The sequence below is a fragment of the Tursiops truncatus genome, chromosome 1 (genome assembly GCF_011762595.2).
Source record: "Tursiops truncatus isolate mTurTru1 chromosome 1, mTurTru1.mat.Y, whole genome shotgun sequence".
NCBI classification, from domain to species: domain Eukaryota; kingdom Metazoa; phylum Chordata; class Mammalia; order Artiodactyla; family Delphinidae; genus Tursiops; species Tursiops truncatus.
In genome coordinates, this window is record NC_047034.1 from 40929739 (window position 1) to 40948809 (window position 19071).

Genomic DNA, 19071 nt, shown 5'->3' on the forward strand with positions numbered 1-19071 from the left:
ACAGAGTTATTAACTCTTTGGACCAAAAAAAGTAAAGAAAATGGACGTTAATTTTAGTGGAGCTTTTTTTTTTTATATAAATTTATTTTTGGCTGCACTGGGTCTTCATTGCTGTGCACAGGCTTTCTCTAGTTGCAGCAAGTGGGGGCTACTCTTCGTTGCAGTGCGCAGGCTTCTCACTGCAGTGGCTTCTCGTTGCAGAGCACGGGCTCTAGGCGCACAGGCTTCAGTAGTTGTGGCTTGCACGCTCAGTAGTTGTGGAACACAGGCTTAGGTGCTCCGCGGCAGGTGTGTTCTTCCCGGACCAGGGACTGAACCCATGTCGCCTGCATTGGCAGGTGGATTCTTAACTACTGCACCACCAGAGAAGTCCCTAGTGGAGCTTTAAAAAGCTATGATGTTACATGGACCCTTTGGCCTCCAGTACACAAAATAATACTTCATTCTATAAGCTAAAGTAGAAAGCAATTTTATGGATTAACTCTATTGAAGTGAAGCACATGAAAAGGGCCTAAAATCACAATATATTAATCAGGATACAAAAAATTAAGTTTTCATAGAGGTTTTCAGGGATGTTTATCAACAATACCTATATATAAAGTTAGTTAACAAATTCACACAACACAAAGTAGTGATCAATGAATCTTCATTTTTCTTTCCCCAATACTAAAAGGGGATAAATAGACTATGTGCTGTTATTATTTGATGACGACAATATCTGCTAATTAGAACATACAATTTTCTGAAAACTTACTGCGAAATGAAAAATCCTAGACCTATAGTTAATACTGTGAGAGAAACACATTAAACAGTTAAAAGTACTTGCTTACCGCTATAATTTTTACTAGGCAAATCCTTGTAACCCACATGCCTTTTGGGGGTATTTATCTGGTTTATTTTTTAAAAATTGTAGTAAATACTTTAGTAGAAAAACTTTTAAAGTCCAAGACTATAAAGTAGCTGCTGCTTTCTAATTTAAGATGAAGTATTCTATTAAGAAAACCCACTGTAAAAAAAACCCACTGTAAAACCCATTGTATAATTCAGTATAATTCAATATAAAATTACTACTTAGTAAAAATGTACATAATTCTTTGATCCCAGTGTCTAAAAAAGGAAATTTTCAATTATGTTTAAAAATTTTTGATTCAAACACTTATACAGAGCCAACTACAGGATATTTTAGGCCTGATCTTCACCACTTTATAAAAAAAATCAGCATCATCTCACACTGCTGCATCATGATAAAACATTTTAGAAACAAAACCACAACAGTTAAACCACAACAAAACAAAACAGTTAAAGTTACTACTTACGAGCATTAGGTCTCCAAGTTGATATCTCTCTAGAGTTTTGCTGGCTTCCTCTTATTTCTAAGGCAAAATAAAAATAACCTCATAGCTGCCACTTTGTTCCAAATATGTTTCCTAATAAAATAAATTTCTACAGGATTAGTTAAGTAAAATATCTTTCCCAATCCAGGGATCTTTTCTTGAAACTGAATATAAAAAAAAAAAAAATTACTAGGGAAACACAAGGCATAACCCCAATCTCTGCCTCTCCTAGGTATCCTGCAATGGTCTATGACAGGATGGAAAGTGGGCTTGTGTAAAGCACTTCATCCTACTAGTTATGGTGACCTATATTTCCCCAATAAAATGCAGGCATATTACATGGCTCAGGATAGTAAGAAGATGGATTAAGCAATCTGTACAATTTTGAAAAGCATTACTGAGCCCCCTCAAAAACAAACTACAATGGTTGGCTGGACACTTGTGAACCCGATGATTTCTGAGATGAACTACTTAGGACTCAACAAACATATGATCCTCATGATGAAATCGGGCCTCTGCAAGGGAAATGAGTTGTGGTTTGTAAGAACTCAAAGATATTTTGGATCCACTGTAAAGCTTGCCAAAAACATGAAATTCTTTACTAAGAGGACTAAAGAAACTGCACTATATTTAAAAATCACTGTCAATTTTACTGGAATTTATAATAAATATTTACAACTCTTTTACAATAAAGAGCGTTTAGATCTCACTTGTCAGGAAAATATTTTTTCATTATCAAAAAAAGAAAATTGTTGTAAACTTGTTTCTTCTGCTACCTGTTTCAAGCATTTAACATAACCTCTTCAGAAATTCCATAGCGTAAAAATAAGTAACATGCAAACTCTTAAGAACAACTTTACATTCTTTGAAAAAGAACATAAATGGGAAAGCACAGTATATATGTAATCAAAGAAGAGTAAGGGGCTTTCCTGGTGGCGCAGGGGTTGAGAGTCCGCCTGCCGATGCAGGGGACATGGGTTCGTGTCCCGGTCCCGGAAGATCCCACATGCCGCGGAGCGGCTAGCCCCGTGAGCCATGGCCGCTGGCCTGCACGTCTGGAGCCTGTGCTTTGCAACGAGAGATGCCACAACAGTGAGAGGCCCGCGTACCAAAAACAAAAAAAAAAACAAAAAAACAAAGGAGTCAGAGCTCAAGTCTGAATTTAGCCAATAAAGGCAGATGATCCGAAGAGTTATTTTCGTTTGGAAGTCCATTAACAGTCCATAAGTCTTGTTCTGTAAGAAGTGACAGTCTAGCTAGAAGTTTCAAGCCACCAACCAAAGCAACTTCGGCTCCTATATTAAAGAAACATATACATATTTAGTGAAACAACAGGTTACTGTAAATCATACAAATCTTTTTTTTCTTTTAGAACAACAATGATACATAGCTTGACACCCTTCTGGAAGTCTAATATGAAACAGTTTTTAGAATATGGTTAAATTTTTATTGCGATATAACCTAATTATAATTCTCTAACAAACAGACGTTTCAGATGCTTGTTTTTTTCTATTTCAGATTTTTTTCCATTTCAACTTCTGCAAATAATCTTTAGAAGAAAATATCAATGCAACACATAAGATGTTAAGAATAATTTGAGATTGACAACTACCTAAGAAATTCACCCATCAACCTTTCTGTAGTTGTATAAAATCAGACAGACCAAGCCACATCTGAGTAGGACGTTTATGAGGTGACTGCAGAATAAATTAGTATAGTTTGGTCCCAGACACTCAGTACCCATGGAAATAGAGTAAAAGAGGATGTGCTCTTAATGTTAAAAGTAGCGATGCTGGCCCATGGCACACTTCCGCCACCTAGTGAGTGTTCTTCAGTATGACAACTACCAGAACCTTATTACAAATTCAGAGCAAGCTTATTTTGCAGAGTTGATCTAGCAGAGAGGAGTAAACCCCCTCCTGAATGTTACTAGTAAGGTTATCCTTGTGAAGGAAAAAACAAACAAACAGATGGGAAAAGAAAAGTAGCACTGAAAAAAGAAAAAGGAAAAGAAAAAGGGAAAATCAGGAAAAACAAAATAGCTGTCCACATTTAGGATTTTCAGTTTTCTGAATATATTTTTGACTTCCAGTTACTTTAAATGGCACTTTATTCTCCATGTTAAGTCCTTTGATTAGTATTTAAAATCTTGGGCTTCCCTGGTGGCGCAGTGGTTGAGAGTCCGCCTGCCGATGCAGGGGACACGGGTTCGTGCCCCAGTCTGGGAAGATCCCACATGCCGCGGAGCGGCTGGGCCCGTGAGCCATGGCTGCTGAGCCTGCGCGTCCGGAGCCTGTGCTCCGCAATGGGAGACGCCGCAACAGTGAGGCCCGTGTACCGCAAAAAAAAAAAAAAAAATCTTGTTTTCATTGAATCATACAAGGAAGAGTGTGTTATCACCTTTGCTTTTTGAAAACACATATATTATAGACTTCTCTTTCCAGGAAGAACCAATATTCCAGGCTCAACATGACAAAACTGTCAATTGTTGGCAGTACAAGCAAGGCCCTACAATGAAGGCAGCATACTTCAGTAAAATTTAAGTACAAAACTGTATGATGTTGCTGTCACAAGAAAAACATAAATGTATGGAGAGTGAAACCAAAGGGCAATATGAAAGATCTGTACTCTACCTCAGAAGCCGACTGGGACTGGAGGGTAGAGCTGTGGATATAATTCTTGGGTAATAATTTGCTTTGAGGTGTTCCACTGCCTCCAACTTTTGCAGGTGATAAACTGATTTACTCAAATATATCACCAATCTGCCAAATATATTACCAATTTAAAAATATTTTTAATTTCTAAATCTAAACATCTAAATGTTTAGCTAGCTTTCTCAACTTTAGCCCTGAAGTTTTAGTTACTGTGTTCTCAAGCAGAATTTAAGATTACACGCATTCTTTACCTGGCTGCCCAGCAACACCTTCCTTTTCAGCAGAATAGAAAATATAATCCACAGTTATGGCACTTCGGGAATGACAGGTGGTCACTTCTGGAATTCCAGTGTCAGGAAAATAATGTGAATAAACAGATGACAAGCTGAAATGGTGCTGTAACTTTGAAGATAATCTAAATTGAAAAGAAAAATTATTTGGCATCAAGTTCTTCATGATTTTTATAATTCCTCCTATTTAAACCACTTTTTCACTTAATTTCCAGACAAAACCAGACATTAGGACAATCTTTATTTAAATAGACCATATCACAATTTTGCATTCCTTTATTCATGCAGTGATATCCAAAACCCATTAACAGAGCTGTGATACATGGGGTGGGGTGTGAGTGGGGAGCTCAATACTTAACCGAATAATGTGACTTTTAAAATTAATTATAACATATTTGAGAGATTCACTTGCGAATGAACACATATTCTTAAACAATTTATAAGTTTTTTGTTGTTTTTAAGAAGGAAAATTAAAGTGGCCTTTAGGAATGCTATTTAGAACTAACAGACTTCTGATGTCAGAGGGCTTATATTTTACCATTACTGTTCTTGGTATGGTATATGAGATAATTTTGTACTGCATCTTTTTTTTTTTTTTTGGCTGCACTGCACAGCTTGTGGGATCTTAGTTCCCTGACCAGGGATTGAACCTGGGCCCTCTGAGAGCATGAAGTCCTAACCACTGGACCGCCAGGGAATTCCCTCATACTGTATCTTAAAACAGATTCTATAATGGTTTACATTTACCCCACACTACAAATACACATAATGTTATGGGTAAAAGGTTTAAAAATCATTTCCTACTAACACATCATGAATTTTAAGGATCTTTTATGTCACAAAAGAAAACAAAATTTTAAAAAACCTTTTTTTAAATTCACCCAACAAACATTTACCAAGCACGTACTAAGTCCCAGGCACTATCTCATCTTATGCGCTGAGAATACACAAATAAAGATGTTGCTCTGCTTTTAAAGAGCTCATATGTCAATAAGCGAAGGTAATTGCTTCAAGATGCTCTACTTCCAAGTTTTAGCAACTTTTTATGTCTAAGGACTTATATTTACAATATTTTTAAATGTAAAATAGGTCTCCTGCAAACTGTTATCTTACTACCAACATTTCAGTTTACAGATAAAAGCTATGCGTATACACACACTGTATTTATATAGATACTTAAAAGTATCTTTTCTTATACCCCATTTTGTTATAAAAAGATTTTAGAATTACTCAAAACTAAGTAGTTGTTAGTAAGAGTAACCTTTTTATTAATCTTACTCAGGGAAGTTTTTACTTTGAAAGTTTTAATCACAGATTTTTATATATTCTTTTTCAAAAATTCAAAAAAATTGCTTTCTTACTAATTCTTATATATGAGATATTTTCCCAAAACAAGATATACAAAATATAATAAGACTGAAGAGAAAGCAGATAAAAAGAATGAGAAAACTTAAATGTTAAACGAAAGTCAAAGCTATAAAAGAGCACAATATGAAACAATCAAGACATTTCAAGAATCTCCCAAGGGACAAGATTTAAGTCTCCATCCTGTTGTATTAATATACATCTGTTTCTCAACCACAGCCCTAAACATTCATGATTCTTTAATAAAAAGAAATCCAGGCATCTTCACCCAGCTACCTCTGATGACCTTTTCCTGTAGTTTAAGAGATACGTATAAGTAATTGTCTTTTCTACAGACATATTCTTTTTTGGATCAATTCTCCTATAGATTTGTTTCAAGATCCAGTAAGTCAAAGGAGGCTAAAGGTCCTCTTGAAATCTGAAAGATATTTTTCTGTGATCTTGACCTTTGTTTAAATATGTAATAGCAATAAATTTCAAAGATAATAAATTTACTAGCCTGTTCAGGTTCATGGACAAGCTGCTTCTATAAACAGCAGTGTTTAAGCACTTACTATTGTATGTCAAACACTGAGCTTTACATGCTTTGTCTCATCTAATCTTCACAACAACCCAAATTATAGATAAAGAAACTGAACCTTAGAGATGTTAAATTTCTTGCTCAAAAATCACACAGCTAAAAAGTAGCAAAGTCAAGGTTGGAACTCAGGTCTATTTGACTTAAGAGCCAGCATTCTTCACCAGCATAAAATATCATCAACTTCATTTTTCATCCAAGTGATTTCTTTACTCAACTAAAGTCAGCAAATGTCTATTGTTGCTTTCCAAAACTCACTTTTCAGCTGTTACTAGGACCTCTGTTTTGTCCAGCTGTGTTTGTGTCAGATCACTGTCTGGAAGAACAAAGAGAAATATATTTATACTATCAATGTATTGTTTTGTTCTAGCTTGCCTTAGTATAGTCCTTTTACTCTAGGAACAACATTTAAGACATATCTAGTTTAGATAGATGCCTAGTAAAATGGTTCATTCTGGTATCTATGTTTTGATGATCTCCAGAATTAGCAAAAATAAAACACAAACATTTCCAAAGCAACATGCAAGTAATTCACGCAAAGATAATTTTGGAAGCTGAATTTTAAAAAGGTAAATTTAGAGCTCTTAAAAAAAAGGAATAAGCAAACAACTATATGCTTTTATATATGAATATTCATCACTGAGATGTTATCCCTTTAAAAAATTTAGTTTTCTGTCTTCAAATGGAACACTATTATCAAGAAGACTGCCAAAATGTATTGCAAACACTTACCTGTCTTTTCTACTTTTGGTACCTGCTGTACCTCATACACACAGTTCTGTGAGATACCTAGGTTTGGGGGCCAAATTGGAATAGATAAAATTCTTTGTCCCCGTGAAGACTGTTCCTGGCCAGATACCTAAACAAAATTTCAACAGGTATCTTAGGTGAATAGATTTTAAATAGTTTGTGTACTGAAAAGTTTATTTCTTAGATAAAAGGGAATCCAAGAATGGTAAATATTATCCTTTATTCATTACATTAATTATTTGTGCTTATAAAATCTTGTTCAAATAGAGTTCAGAAAGCACTTATTATTTACATGTAAATGGAAATCTTTTCCTATGCATGTTTTTGTCTAATTTGGAAATCTAAACGATCTATAGTTTTGGACTTTTTTACTACCTGCAATATATTTCCTGCTACATAAAATACTAAGAGAGATCAACTCTTATAATATTTTAAACTATCATTCAAAACTCAGTGGTGGAGAGTTTATTTTGGTTAAATATACCGAAGATGAAATAATCTAAAGTAAGCAAAAGGAAGTACAATTAAAATAAAAACATGGGATAAATTACACTCAAAGAATTAAAATATTTATCACTGTATAAAGGGAAGCTTATATAATAAATAAATACTAAATTACTGTTTTGCCAACTATATTGGCCACATCCAGCATTCAAAATTCTATTCTGCCACCTTGTAAGTAGTTCCTTATTTATGCAGTACTCATGTCTGTCAATGCTTTCATTTTTCTTCTCCTCCCCCATTCTGAATTTTTTACTGCCTGTCAATTCCTCCAAGCAAAATGTTGCCACAAATAGATGGAAATTCAATAGGTGAAATTCACTCAAGTAAATATAATTACTTATCAGTAGCTGTAGCTCATCATCACAGGTTGGTAAAGTGAGGGTACTGACTCATCAAGGTTTTCAAATAGCCCTGTGATGACTACCCTCATTTTACAATGAAGAGAGAGACTAAGTCCACCTCCTAATAATGAGGAAGCAAGCACGTACCTTTCCTATGGCAAGTCCTTCATAATTCAATTTCCCTTCCTTTATAAAACTATACAGTGGAGAACCAGGAACAGAATTAAAGTCACCACACATAACAATGGGGCAGAAGCTGCCATCTTTCTGATGGGCAACACTGGAAATCTCTGCCAGAAGCATTGCCAGTTGGGTCAGTTTAATATCACCTCGCCTTGGGTTATACAACAGATGTGTGTTAGCCACACAGATCGCAGGGGAGGCAGCACTTGGGATTTTGGGCTGCAAGAGTAACACTAATCCAACATTGTCTCTGTCCAATAGAGGAACATCACGGCGGTAGAATTCCACTGGGTTCACTGATAAGAGAGAAAATTTGGAATGTTTGAAGCAAATGGCACAGCCATCAGGTTTCCTTCCTGTCCGCATCTTGTATTCACAGTGATAACCTAGAGGAAAGAAAAAAATTTTAAATGAAGATGGCTGGTTTTTTATATATGTAAGTATTAGAAGAACTGTGTTTTGCCACACACACAAAAAATTATATATATAGCAAAACACAGTTCTCCTAATTTTTTGAACAATGTTTACCAAAGTGTATTCTGCAAAACATTAGTAATGTAGGATGTTAATAAGTGTTAGAATCAAAAAAGTCTGAGACTGGGTCAAATAGATTTTTTTACTGGCAGACTTCAGGGTTACATACGTGTACATTATCACCATTCTCATTTCCATCCTAACAAAAGTCAGACTCATGACAAAGACAGTGAGGCCTTATAGTAATCTGCCCCCTCACCGCCCCCAACCCCATATCTCTCACCTTTTTGCCTCTAATTCTTCCCCGCTTGCTCCACTCCACACACAGCAGCTTCACTTGCCTTAAGGCACTCCAACTTCAGCGCCTTTCCTTTGCTATCTCCACTACCTGGAAAACTCTAGCCATGGCTTGTTCCTTCACCTCCTTTGTCTTTACTCAAATGTTACCTTCTCTGATCATTTTGTTTAAAACTGAAACCTGACCCATTTGCTTTTCTCCAGAAAACTACCATTACCTAAGGCACTATTTACTTGTTTGTTCAGTTTATTCTTGGTCTTTCTCCACTAGAATGTGTGCTCCCCAAGGGCAGAGGTTGTTGTCTGTTTTGCTCACTGCTGTATTCCCACTGCCTAGAACAGTGCATGGTGTACAGTAGGCACTCAAAAAATATCAATATTTGCTGCATGGATGAATGCGAAGTAGGCAGCATTTCTCAAACAGACAACCTGTTTCTAGAGGTATTCACTCACCAGATTTTCAGCTTCTATCCATTACACACGGTGGACACTGGTATTATATGATGATGAACTAGACACGATGGTCCCTGATCTCATGGAACTCAGAATCTTAGGGCTCTGGGAGTAGGCAAAGCAACTCCTGGAAAGGAAGCTGTTAAGGGATTCTTGCATACCTTTCCACCCGAATTATAATTATGTATTAACACAAAAGGTCCCATTTGATATACCTCAATCTTTTCCTGACCTTTTGAAATGCATATTAAGTTTTTTCAAAATTAAGATTTTAGGTCCAAATACACCACACATCTTTGTTATTAGCAAGTTATACTTTAACAACCCATTAAGTAAATCTGGCTAAAGTAAAAGTTACACTGTACCCAATGATTCCAAACTTGGCCTGATCTCTGTTCCATAATGATCTTCTTGCACTTCTTGCAAACAAAGTACCTTAAAAGAAAAAAAATGGCTTGAATTAAAACAAAAATACGCAAATATGAATTTTCTGGTGCTTTTGTCTTTAAAAATAGGTTTCTAAAATTCTAAAAACCTGATGAAAGCTGAAATAAAAAATTTTTTTTCCTGTAATGTATAGGTCTATCAAATTAATGTCTCCAAATCTGATCAGCCCCCAAAACCCTGACCTTTAATCACATGAAGCCCTCTTATTATCCAAAACTGGTATTTACCAAAGGAAATATTTATAATTTATATGTTGGAATATTTTTCCTGAATTTACATGTTCATTAGTACTAAATCACCATTTTTTAAAAAAAATTTATTTTATTTTATTTATTTTTGGCTACACTGGGTCTTCACTGCTGCACGCAGGCTCTTCTCTAGTTGTGGCAAGCAGGGGCTACTCTTCGTTGTGGTGCATGGGCTTATTGCTGTGGCTTCTTTTGTTGTGGAGCATGGGTTCTAGGTGGGCAGGCTTCAGTAGTTGTGGCACATGGGCTCAATAGTTGTGGCATGTGGGCTCAGTAGTTGTGACTCGCGGGCTCTAGAGCGCAGGCTCAGTAGTTGTGGCGCACAGGCTCTAGAGCACAGGCTCAGTAGTTGTGGCCACGGGCTTAGTTGCTCCACGGCATGTGGGATCTTCCCAGGCCAGGGCTCGAACCTGTGTCTCCTGCATTGGCAGGCGGATTCTTAATCCACTGGCAGGCGGATTCGCCACCAGGGAAGCCCCTAGTCCTTTCTTAAGAGATAATTTTTTGAATGCTATCATCTAAATAAATTTTTGCACGAATTATTTAAATTTTGAATCAAAGGAAATATTTACTGAATACTTAATATGGTGCCAATCCCTGTCTCAAAACTGATCGATGCTTAAAACTTTTTGGATCTTATTTGAAACATTATATAATTATTTATATCAACAACCATTAGCAAGTTATTCCTCCAAACTTATGATACCTTGTTAAAAACTGTTCCATCACTATATTTATTTATTATTTATTTTTGGGCCACGCTGTGGCTTGTGGGATCTTAGTTCCCCGACCAGGCCCTTGGCAGTGAAAGTGCAGAGTCCTAACCACTGGACTGCCAGAGAGTTCCCTCATCACTATATTTAATGTCTTCCCTTCTTACCCTACAAACAAAAGGGATAAAACCATTTAGTTCAGAAATGAATCCACCTCTTCCTTATGTGAAGAATTTTGATGATATTTTGTACTTACATCTGCATCATAGTGTTTAATTTCTTTCAGAATATTGGGAAACCTAAAACTCCAGTGTAATACTGGCCGCTGGCAGTGTTTATAAAGGTGTGAATTGTCTTCCAATAAATCTTGAGAAAGTATATTATAGGACATCACTGAAAAGTCAAACTTGTTCTCACTGTCTTCACATATGGGGTCATCATTTTTGTCTCCTAGGATCTTCGTTTTTTCTTTATTATGGTTACATATATATTCCCAATCCCGTTTTATTGTGCCTGTTAAAATATATTAGATAAAATACAAAGAATTAATAAAAAACGGATATTTTTCCTGTATATAAGTATTTTCTTGCCTTTTAAACATTCCTATAGGCAATGAACAGAATGTTTTTCCCTAGGAAATGGCAATGTAGTACTTAATAACTAGAAGTTGTCATCAAATTGATTACAAAGGCAGTAAAATGATACACTGACTGACCAAGAGGTACAAAACAGTTTAAAAGGGTCTAGCAAGTCATTTTGGGGGCTGAGAGTGTGTGTTAATAAAACTGACTATATTGGGGTCACGGTTTCTCACTTCCCCGTGGTTACGAAGTGGCTCTGCCGCGGACATGCTCAGCAACTTCATAACCATGATAATATATTTGTATGTCACAGCTGGCCTTTCAATAAGGTGATTTCACATTGTATTTTATCACCTATTAGTATGATAAGATCATCAAATGCTTAACTAAGTTCCAGAAACAATTCATCTGAGAAATCTGGTTTAGACATGAATGAAGGGTATATAATGACAATAAATGGAAGTAGTACTTACTGGAAGAATGCAAACAAAATAAGCAAAAGAAATATTTTTAATGCACACCAAAGCAAAAGTTAAATGTAACGCAGCTACAGAATGCTAGTAAATGATGATGCCTGACAAACCTAGCATGCAGCAACCAGGAATGTGTGATAGTTTATATTCTGCAAAGACACCATGTACCCTGATAAAGTGATGAGAAGAGGATTAAATAGCATGAGATTTTGCAATTATAGGCAGTCTTTGACTTAGAAATGCCTACTAAAAATAAATATATATATATATATATGTATCACTATAGATACAGACACACACCACTAAGTATATATGTTTATATATATGTATATATACACAGACACACACACACACCCTTTGATCTTGTCTTCCTCACCCCACCATTAAAGAGGACACTCTTAATGCCATGGAAGCCATGAAAAAAAAATGTGGAACATTTTAGAGAATCTATATGCTCAAAAGAAGGGAAAAACAAGAAATGGGATGAACTTGGGAAACAAAAAGATTTGAAGATGGACTTTTGAGAATGATTAGATGATATGAAAAAAATCTGAGCCCTAGAATATCTCCCTTTTCCTGAAAGAAGGTTTTCAGTTCACTGGATGACAATCCCTAAAATTTCACCAATTAAAAATTAAATTGAAGAAAAATATTTTATATATGGGGGGAAAAAGACTAAAGGGAAACATACCACTGTTTTTAAGAGTAATTGTCTCTGAGAGGAAGGATTGTGGTAGATTTTTCCAAATCTTCTACAATGACGGTATATTTACAGTCAGAATATAAACACACTCTAGTGGGGAGGGGGAACTGGTTGAGGGCAGTCAAAAGGTACAAGCCTCCAGTTATAAGATGAATAAATACTAGGGATGTGATGTACAACATGATCAATGTAATGAGCACTGTGGTGTGTTCTATAGGAAAACTGTTAAGAGAGTAAATCCTAAGCGTCCTCATCACAGGGAAGAATATTTCTTTACTTTTGTGTCTCTGTGGAATGACGAATGTTCACTAAACTTATTGTGATAATCATTTCATGATGTATGTAAGTCAAATCATTATGCTGTACAACTTGAGCTTATACAGGGCTGGTATGTCAATTATATCTCAATAAAACTGGAAGAAAAAAAGCGTCAGTACACTCTATAAAAATGCCAGTGAAGTAAAAATTTTAAAATATACTCTGGCAAATTGACTTTAGTCAGGTTTCTTCCCTCAAAATCTAAATGCTGATATCTGCTGCACTGAGGGAATAGGCATTTTGACCAGAGGACAGAAGAGGAAGGTAATTTTTATGAATAGTGAGGTCTGGGTGGAACAGGGGAGTTGGAATTATGATACCATGAAGGTACTAGGAGCCTGAGGAGAAAGGCTAAGAAAAAATGGTGGAAGGAAAGAAAACCAAACTAAACAAAGCATTCAACTATTACATAATTTAGCCTAGAGCTAAAGAGAAGGAAACTATCCCCTTCCTTATCCTTCACTGAAAATGGAGAATCCTACCGCTAAAGGCCACAACTAAAGCAAATTATACTGACTCCACACAACTACCCTGAGATTTATAACATAGCTTCTATGAGGAAAACAGAACTGATTCTTAAGAACTGATTATCTAGAACACAATTCATTCATAAACTGGGGACTGTCTATGGTTTTAGCCACAAATCATTAAGTCTTTATATGTATATGAGATGGAAAAGGCTCTAGTCATACAAACAAAATGCAAGCTACCATCACAAACTTACAGCACTACCCTCATGACACCACTGCATTAAAATATGAAAGATGGAAGTCTAAAAAATTCATCCATACTTTCTTGTAGAATATGTATATATAAAGGCATATAAAAGCATTAAGATTTGTATAGTCCTGGCAATTAAGAGTTTGTAACCAAGTCTTTTTGCAATTCCATTTTTTAAATAACTGAGACCATCAGATTATCAAATTAATACAGTGGCTTTCAGACTTCTACAGCTTGTGTAACACTTTGGCATTACTTTTAATGTCATGACCATCAGTCCCTGGTATGTTGGGACTGGAGCTGGGATGATGGGGTAAACACATTTTATCCTGACCACATTTGCTTTTAATAAACATACAGAAATGTATTTGAATGCTAGGGTTCCCTGGAAGACAGTTTGAAAACTACTGAGAGAGTGGATAGTCTCTGGCCTTCACATACTTCACAACATAAATTCACACTACAAAAGCTTATATACCTTCCATGTCAGGAGCAACAAGGTGATCACAGCAGAGAAGACAGATGAATCAAAGAAAGTAAGCAATAGGCCTGATCGGGTTTTTAGGGTGCCTAATTAAAAGGTCATAATTGTGTCACACAAATCCTTCAAATACCACTTTAAAGTGATAGGCAAGTTAGCAATGCTGTTCTCTTGATTGAAAAGTAGTATTAGTGAAATATCAGAAGTCACAAATATGGCTTAACGAAGAGCATTTTCCTTATTCACAATACCTAGGAAGAACGGACATATAAAGAGTCAGGTTGCAATCAAAGTTTATCAGTATGTAAATGTAATTCCCCATCCATTAAAGGGAAAACAACAACACCAGGATTTTCTGAGTACCTACTATGAAGCCAACAGTGTGTTAGGCACTTTGACATATCTCACTTCATGCCTCCACAGGCTTTCAAAGTAGGCATTATTTTATACTGGGAAACCAAGGAGCAGAGAGGTTCAGTGACCTGTCCAAACCCACACAATTAGTGGTGGAGCAGAATGAGAGCAGGGAGCGGTTCCTAAGCCCATGCTTGTGTCACTACACCACCGCTCCATCTGAGAGCACACCTGATTTATAACAAAAGGCTAAACAGAAGAGGAGTGTGTCGTCCTGATGAACAATGAATACGTGAATGAGAAGCTATCTCATGTCATCATACAGCCCTAGATTTATAAAGTATGCGTTGTCCTTAGGAACCTAATTTTAATGTCTCTAAATACACCTTTTAATCATTCAAACAAAGCTTTGTTTATAAACATATGTGGTGGTTAAGTGCTATACAAATAAATTTTCACTTTTGAGTGCTTAGAATTTCTACTTAAATGTGTAGTAGAAGTTCTACTTGAAAGAGCACTAACTAATCTAGCTCTGACTTCCAGGTGAGACACTGTGAATGCCATCCTTTGACAAACTTAGGTCAGCTTCCTACACTTTAACACTCACACAGCCTATTTTCGTATCTTCAGTAGGAATGATCTTCACTGAAAACCACAGCTCAGTAAGAAAGACAATTCCAAATTTACTTAGACAACTCATGTATACTTTGGAGGTAGGGCTTGGCTGGCAGCACAGAGAGCCTAGTGAATTGTTTAGGGTAAAAAGAATATGAGAAAAATAGAAATAATCAAAGTATCTAGAAAAAAGTGTCTCAAAGTTGAATAAGATGTGGTTAAAAGATAAAACTTCTCACAGACTCTCGAGATTATGTCTACAGACCCCAGTATGAGAAATATAAATTTAATAAGCTAAAATCTGATTCTGTAAGAAAATAGCTTTCATTTATGATTGTTTCTATTTAAGGAAATTCTTTTGTCTTATATAATGAAGCTAACATTAAAAATGAAAACATGATCTTTTAAAATAGCTCTGTGGACTCCCAAGCATACATCCACCAATTTCTAAGAAGTCTAAGGACCTTTGTTTCAAAAACACTGAATTTGAAAATTATTCTTAAATTAAACTTAATGTTTTAATCTAGTCCTCCATTTGTTTTCCAACTTTAGTCTATATGTAGAGTCACTTCTATTTTTACTGCCAGAAATACACAATTAATTGAAAATTTCTTTTTAAAAGTCTTAATTTTAAAAAAGAATTTCCTTTTTCATAACAGAAAACTACTGGCTAAAAATAAACACCAACACCTCTAAAACCTGCAGGTTTTCTTAAGGATTAAATATGAAAGTTTCAATTACTCTATGGCTTATGTCTATTTCTCCACCAAGATAAATGTCACCTTTACCTTGGTGTTTTCTTCGTTTTGATGAAGGCTCATCTCCCTCAGAGTTCATGATGTAACTAGAGAGATGAATCAAAGATGTCTGGCTCAGGTTGTCAGGTCTCCAGTTCCAGTACTGAAACTGAGTTCTAGACTCAAACAAACAAGGTGGTCTCCAATTTAGTGAAAAATGCCTACTACTGAAGTATGGGTAAGGAGCACGAGAATAATGTCCAGGCCACCTCATACAACTAGAAATATGTCTGTTCCAGCAACACCTTTGCAGATTCTCCCACGGTGCAGTCCAGTCTCTGCCGAGACTCTTCTGGTGATGGGGTAACATGGGGTATCTAAAAGAAATAAATACACTCCTTGAGGCACCACTTTTCGTTCAGCTGTAGCACACAAAATCTAAATGTTTCCTCAAGGGAAGGTAATGTCTAATATTTAAAATCTGACTTCTAAATCTGTGAAGGATGGGGGAAAAAGCAGCCATTACTTAACTACTAGTGGCAGTATCTCAATACTCTCCCTAAACAACTATGAATGGTATTCTAAACACTTAACATAGAATCCACCAACCTCCCGAAACACCAGATGCACTTCTAAAAGTCCACACAATTCAACTGTGTTGAATCAATCACCAAACTGTATTCAGAGTAGCTTTCTAGCATCTAATAAAACTCAATGGACAAATAAAATCCACAGCAAACATAATACTTAAATCAAATATAGAACACATAAGGTGACTACAATTAAAGTGAATCTCTCCAACCTGGGTTTGGAGTAAAAACATGCTTCTGAACATGTTTTTTATACCAAGGTTATATTTTCCAAACATCTTTATAGCTAACAAAAGACTATCACTACTTCATAAAAGTACCTCTCTTGCTAATCAGTAGGGAGATAATTTATTGTTTCATGCTACTCTCTTTTTTTTTCTTTTAATTTAAAGCACGCTTCTCCTTGAGGGAAATGAAAGAGAATTACTTACTAGAAATTCAGCAACACTCCAAACCCAACAGCATCAATTATCTGATACCAATTATATGATAGGTTATAGCATGAAAAATGTCTCCAAAGTAGTGTTATTATTATTTTGAATAGATATATTGCTCTCAGGCTCTCCTAAGAAACAACGCAACTCAAGCACCACCTTCTTTCTACTACACTATTCTGGCAAAATGCTAGGATTCTGAGAAAAACTTCTATCCTTTCCTCCAGAATTCATTAAAGGTACATTTCCAAGATAGCATCAATAATGTCCACTTTTATCACCAAAAGAATTTTGCTTAAATTGTATTTAAATGTTATTTGACTTTTATATGTTACATTTGTTTCATTTTAACAGCATTTAAATTTTTAACTGTTACATAAATTTATTGAGCAGTTTACACATTTTCAAACTGTTCTCTAAACTCAATGTAATTGTAAATCTTTAAAGACATGACAAGGGTAGTGTATCCTGCTTTGTGACAACTCTGAAAGCCATAGAGATTTGGAGCTTGCCCATACATTTTCTATCTTAATAAGCTACCGTACTGAAATATAATACTTGTACTACAAAACATTCTCTATATCTGTAGTTACTTATACAGACTTTTTTTTTTCTCTTAAAATGATGAGCTCCTTCACGGCCAGAGCCTTCTTATTCATTTTAATCTGGGGCTCTTCCCAAGTGCCTAGCACAGTGCCTGACACACAGCTGGTACTCAGGAAACATTGTTGACGACTGTCAAGTCCCAAGACTACAGGAGTTAAAACCAGATCCCCGTAACTTATGTAAAAACTAATAGAGTGCTGTGCTTCCCACGTGTGGTACGCCAGTCGGTTTCGCGTGGTACACATTTAAACTTAAAATTTTTTTATATCTAAGTATCCATTTCAAAATGTATTAGGAAAAAAAATCAGTATACCAAACCCAAGATCTCATGGATACTGCTTACGGAGACTCTAACGTGCGCAGCATCTATTGAAGTGCTTTTTTAAAAAGTGAGTCAATTTCAAGAAAAATATCCATTAAGTAATATAGATGTGGAAAGAGAATTTGGTAATAATCGTAAAGGTTCGGATCCCAGTAACTAAAGTTCGAGAGGCACCAACACAACAACAAACCAGCCCCTCCCTGCAGACCGGCAGCTCCCGGAGGGGGCTGCAGGGTTGGGGAAAGAGGCCCGGGACCCGGAGGCTCAGGCTGGCTAGGAGGTTGGGTTGGGGGAAAAGGGTTGGGACTCTGAGGCCAACCTGGTCCGGAAAGCACGAACCCGGCCCATGGCCGACGCGCTCCGCGCCCGGGCCCTGGACCCCGTGGGCCGAGCGCCCCTCCGGCTGCGCGCCGGGTTTACCTATCCCTCGGGGTCTCCGGAGGTCCGTCCTGACGGTACCGCGGCCCGGGCCCTCTTCCTCGTCCAACCCCCACTCCCCACCCCGCCCCGCCCCGGTTAACCCTGGCCGCCCGCCCCCAGGCCGCCCGCTCCTCCCTCCTCCCTCCCGCCACCCAGCCCTACTGACCTGCCTCTCCCCACCACACAGCGGCCGTAGCCTCTCCTCACACAGCGCCACGCTTCCATTTTCCCCCTCTGCGAGCGTCCAATTCCCAGGCCCCGGGCTCAACCTCAACCGCTACAGCCGATTTGGCGGCGTAGAGCATCGAAGGCTCCCCATCACTAGGCGTCGGGCCTCTCCGCCAGGCCGCAAAGCATGCTGGGAGGTTCAGTGTTGCCCGCCGCCAAGTCCCCATCTTGCGCCGCGTAAGTCACTGAGTTGCCTCTACGCCAAATTCTGTTCAAGAACCCTGCGCAAAGCGTGTGAAGCAGGGGCAGCCATTTCTGAACCGGGCAAAACACCCGACTTACGTCTTAAAGAAACAGAGGAAATAAACTAAGAGCCGAAGGTTTATTAAGGCTTGTGGGAGGGTTCACTGCAGTTACTGTTAAAAAGAAAAGAAAAAAAAAATTTAGTGTATTTATATGATGTCCTTGGGAATTTCCAAAGATGGATGCCCAAAGTGGGGAAATGCCCTTCTCTGAGTTCTGATAGAATTGTTGTACCACGGGTTATTTTCAATTAATTTTGTGGGAACACGGCCGCAGAGCTCACTTTTGAACGTACGTGTGCGTCGTCTGTGTCTGTCGCTATCAAATTTAGTATAGGACTCTAGATTCTCGGAAAACATTACTTAGGTGGAGAGCCCGTTCAAGAGACACACAGAGAGAGAACTGAGGAAGAATAAAGTGGAGGGGGAAAGGAATAGTGGAGGGGGAAAGGCCTGATGACCGCTTTTATAGGCTGTTCGGGAGAGTAGTGGAGCGATTTCTTGGGAAGGCTTTTTCCCCCCCCCCCCACTTGTGTTAATAAGAAAATCAGATGCATTTGAAAAACACTTTTTCCCTCCGTATACATATAGTTGATTTCCGTTATTTGTGGTAGTTA

General features: G+C 37.2%; 1 protein-coding gene across 3 annotated transcripts; it reads right to left on the reverse strand.

Moving 5' to 3' along the window:
• Positions 1-629: 629 nt before the first annotated feature.
• ANGEL2 (angel homolog 2) lies at positions 630-18354 on the reverse strand. Of its 3 annotated transcripts, none has more exons than XM_019918596.3 (9): positions 18151-18354; positions 15664-15989; positions 10887-11143; positions 9588-9657; positions 7963-8384; positions 6953-7079; positions 6479-6536; positions 4240-4403; positions 630-2629 (listed from the first exon to the last, which is right to left on the reverse strand). In XM_019918596.3, exons 1-9 carry the CDS (start codon positions 18207-18209, stop codon positions 2478-2480), a joined length of 1635 nt encoding a protein of 544 aa, XP_019774155.1. In that variant the 5' UTR covers positions 18210-18354; the 3' UTR covers positions 630-2477. The 3 variants fall into 3 exon arrangements, with proteins under 3 accessions (XP_019774155.1, XP_019774157.1, XP_019774156.1); XM_019918598.3 differs by lacking the exon at positions 18151-18354 and adding an exon at positions 17985-18050; XM_019918597.3 differs by lacking the exon at positions 18151-18354 and adding an exon at positions 17884-18022.
• Positions 18355-19071: the final 717 nt, after the last annotated feature.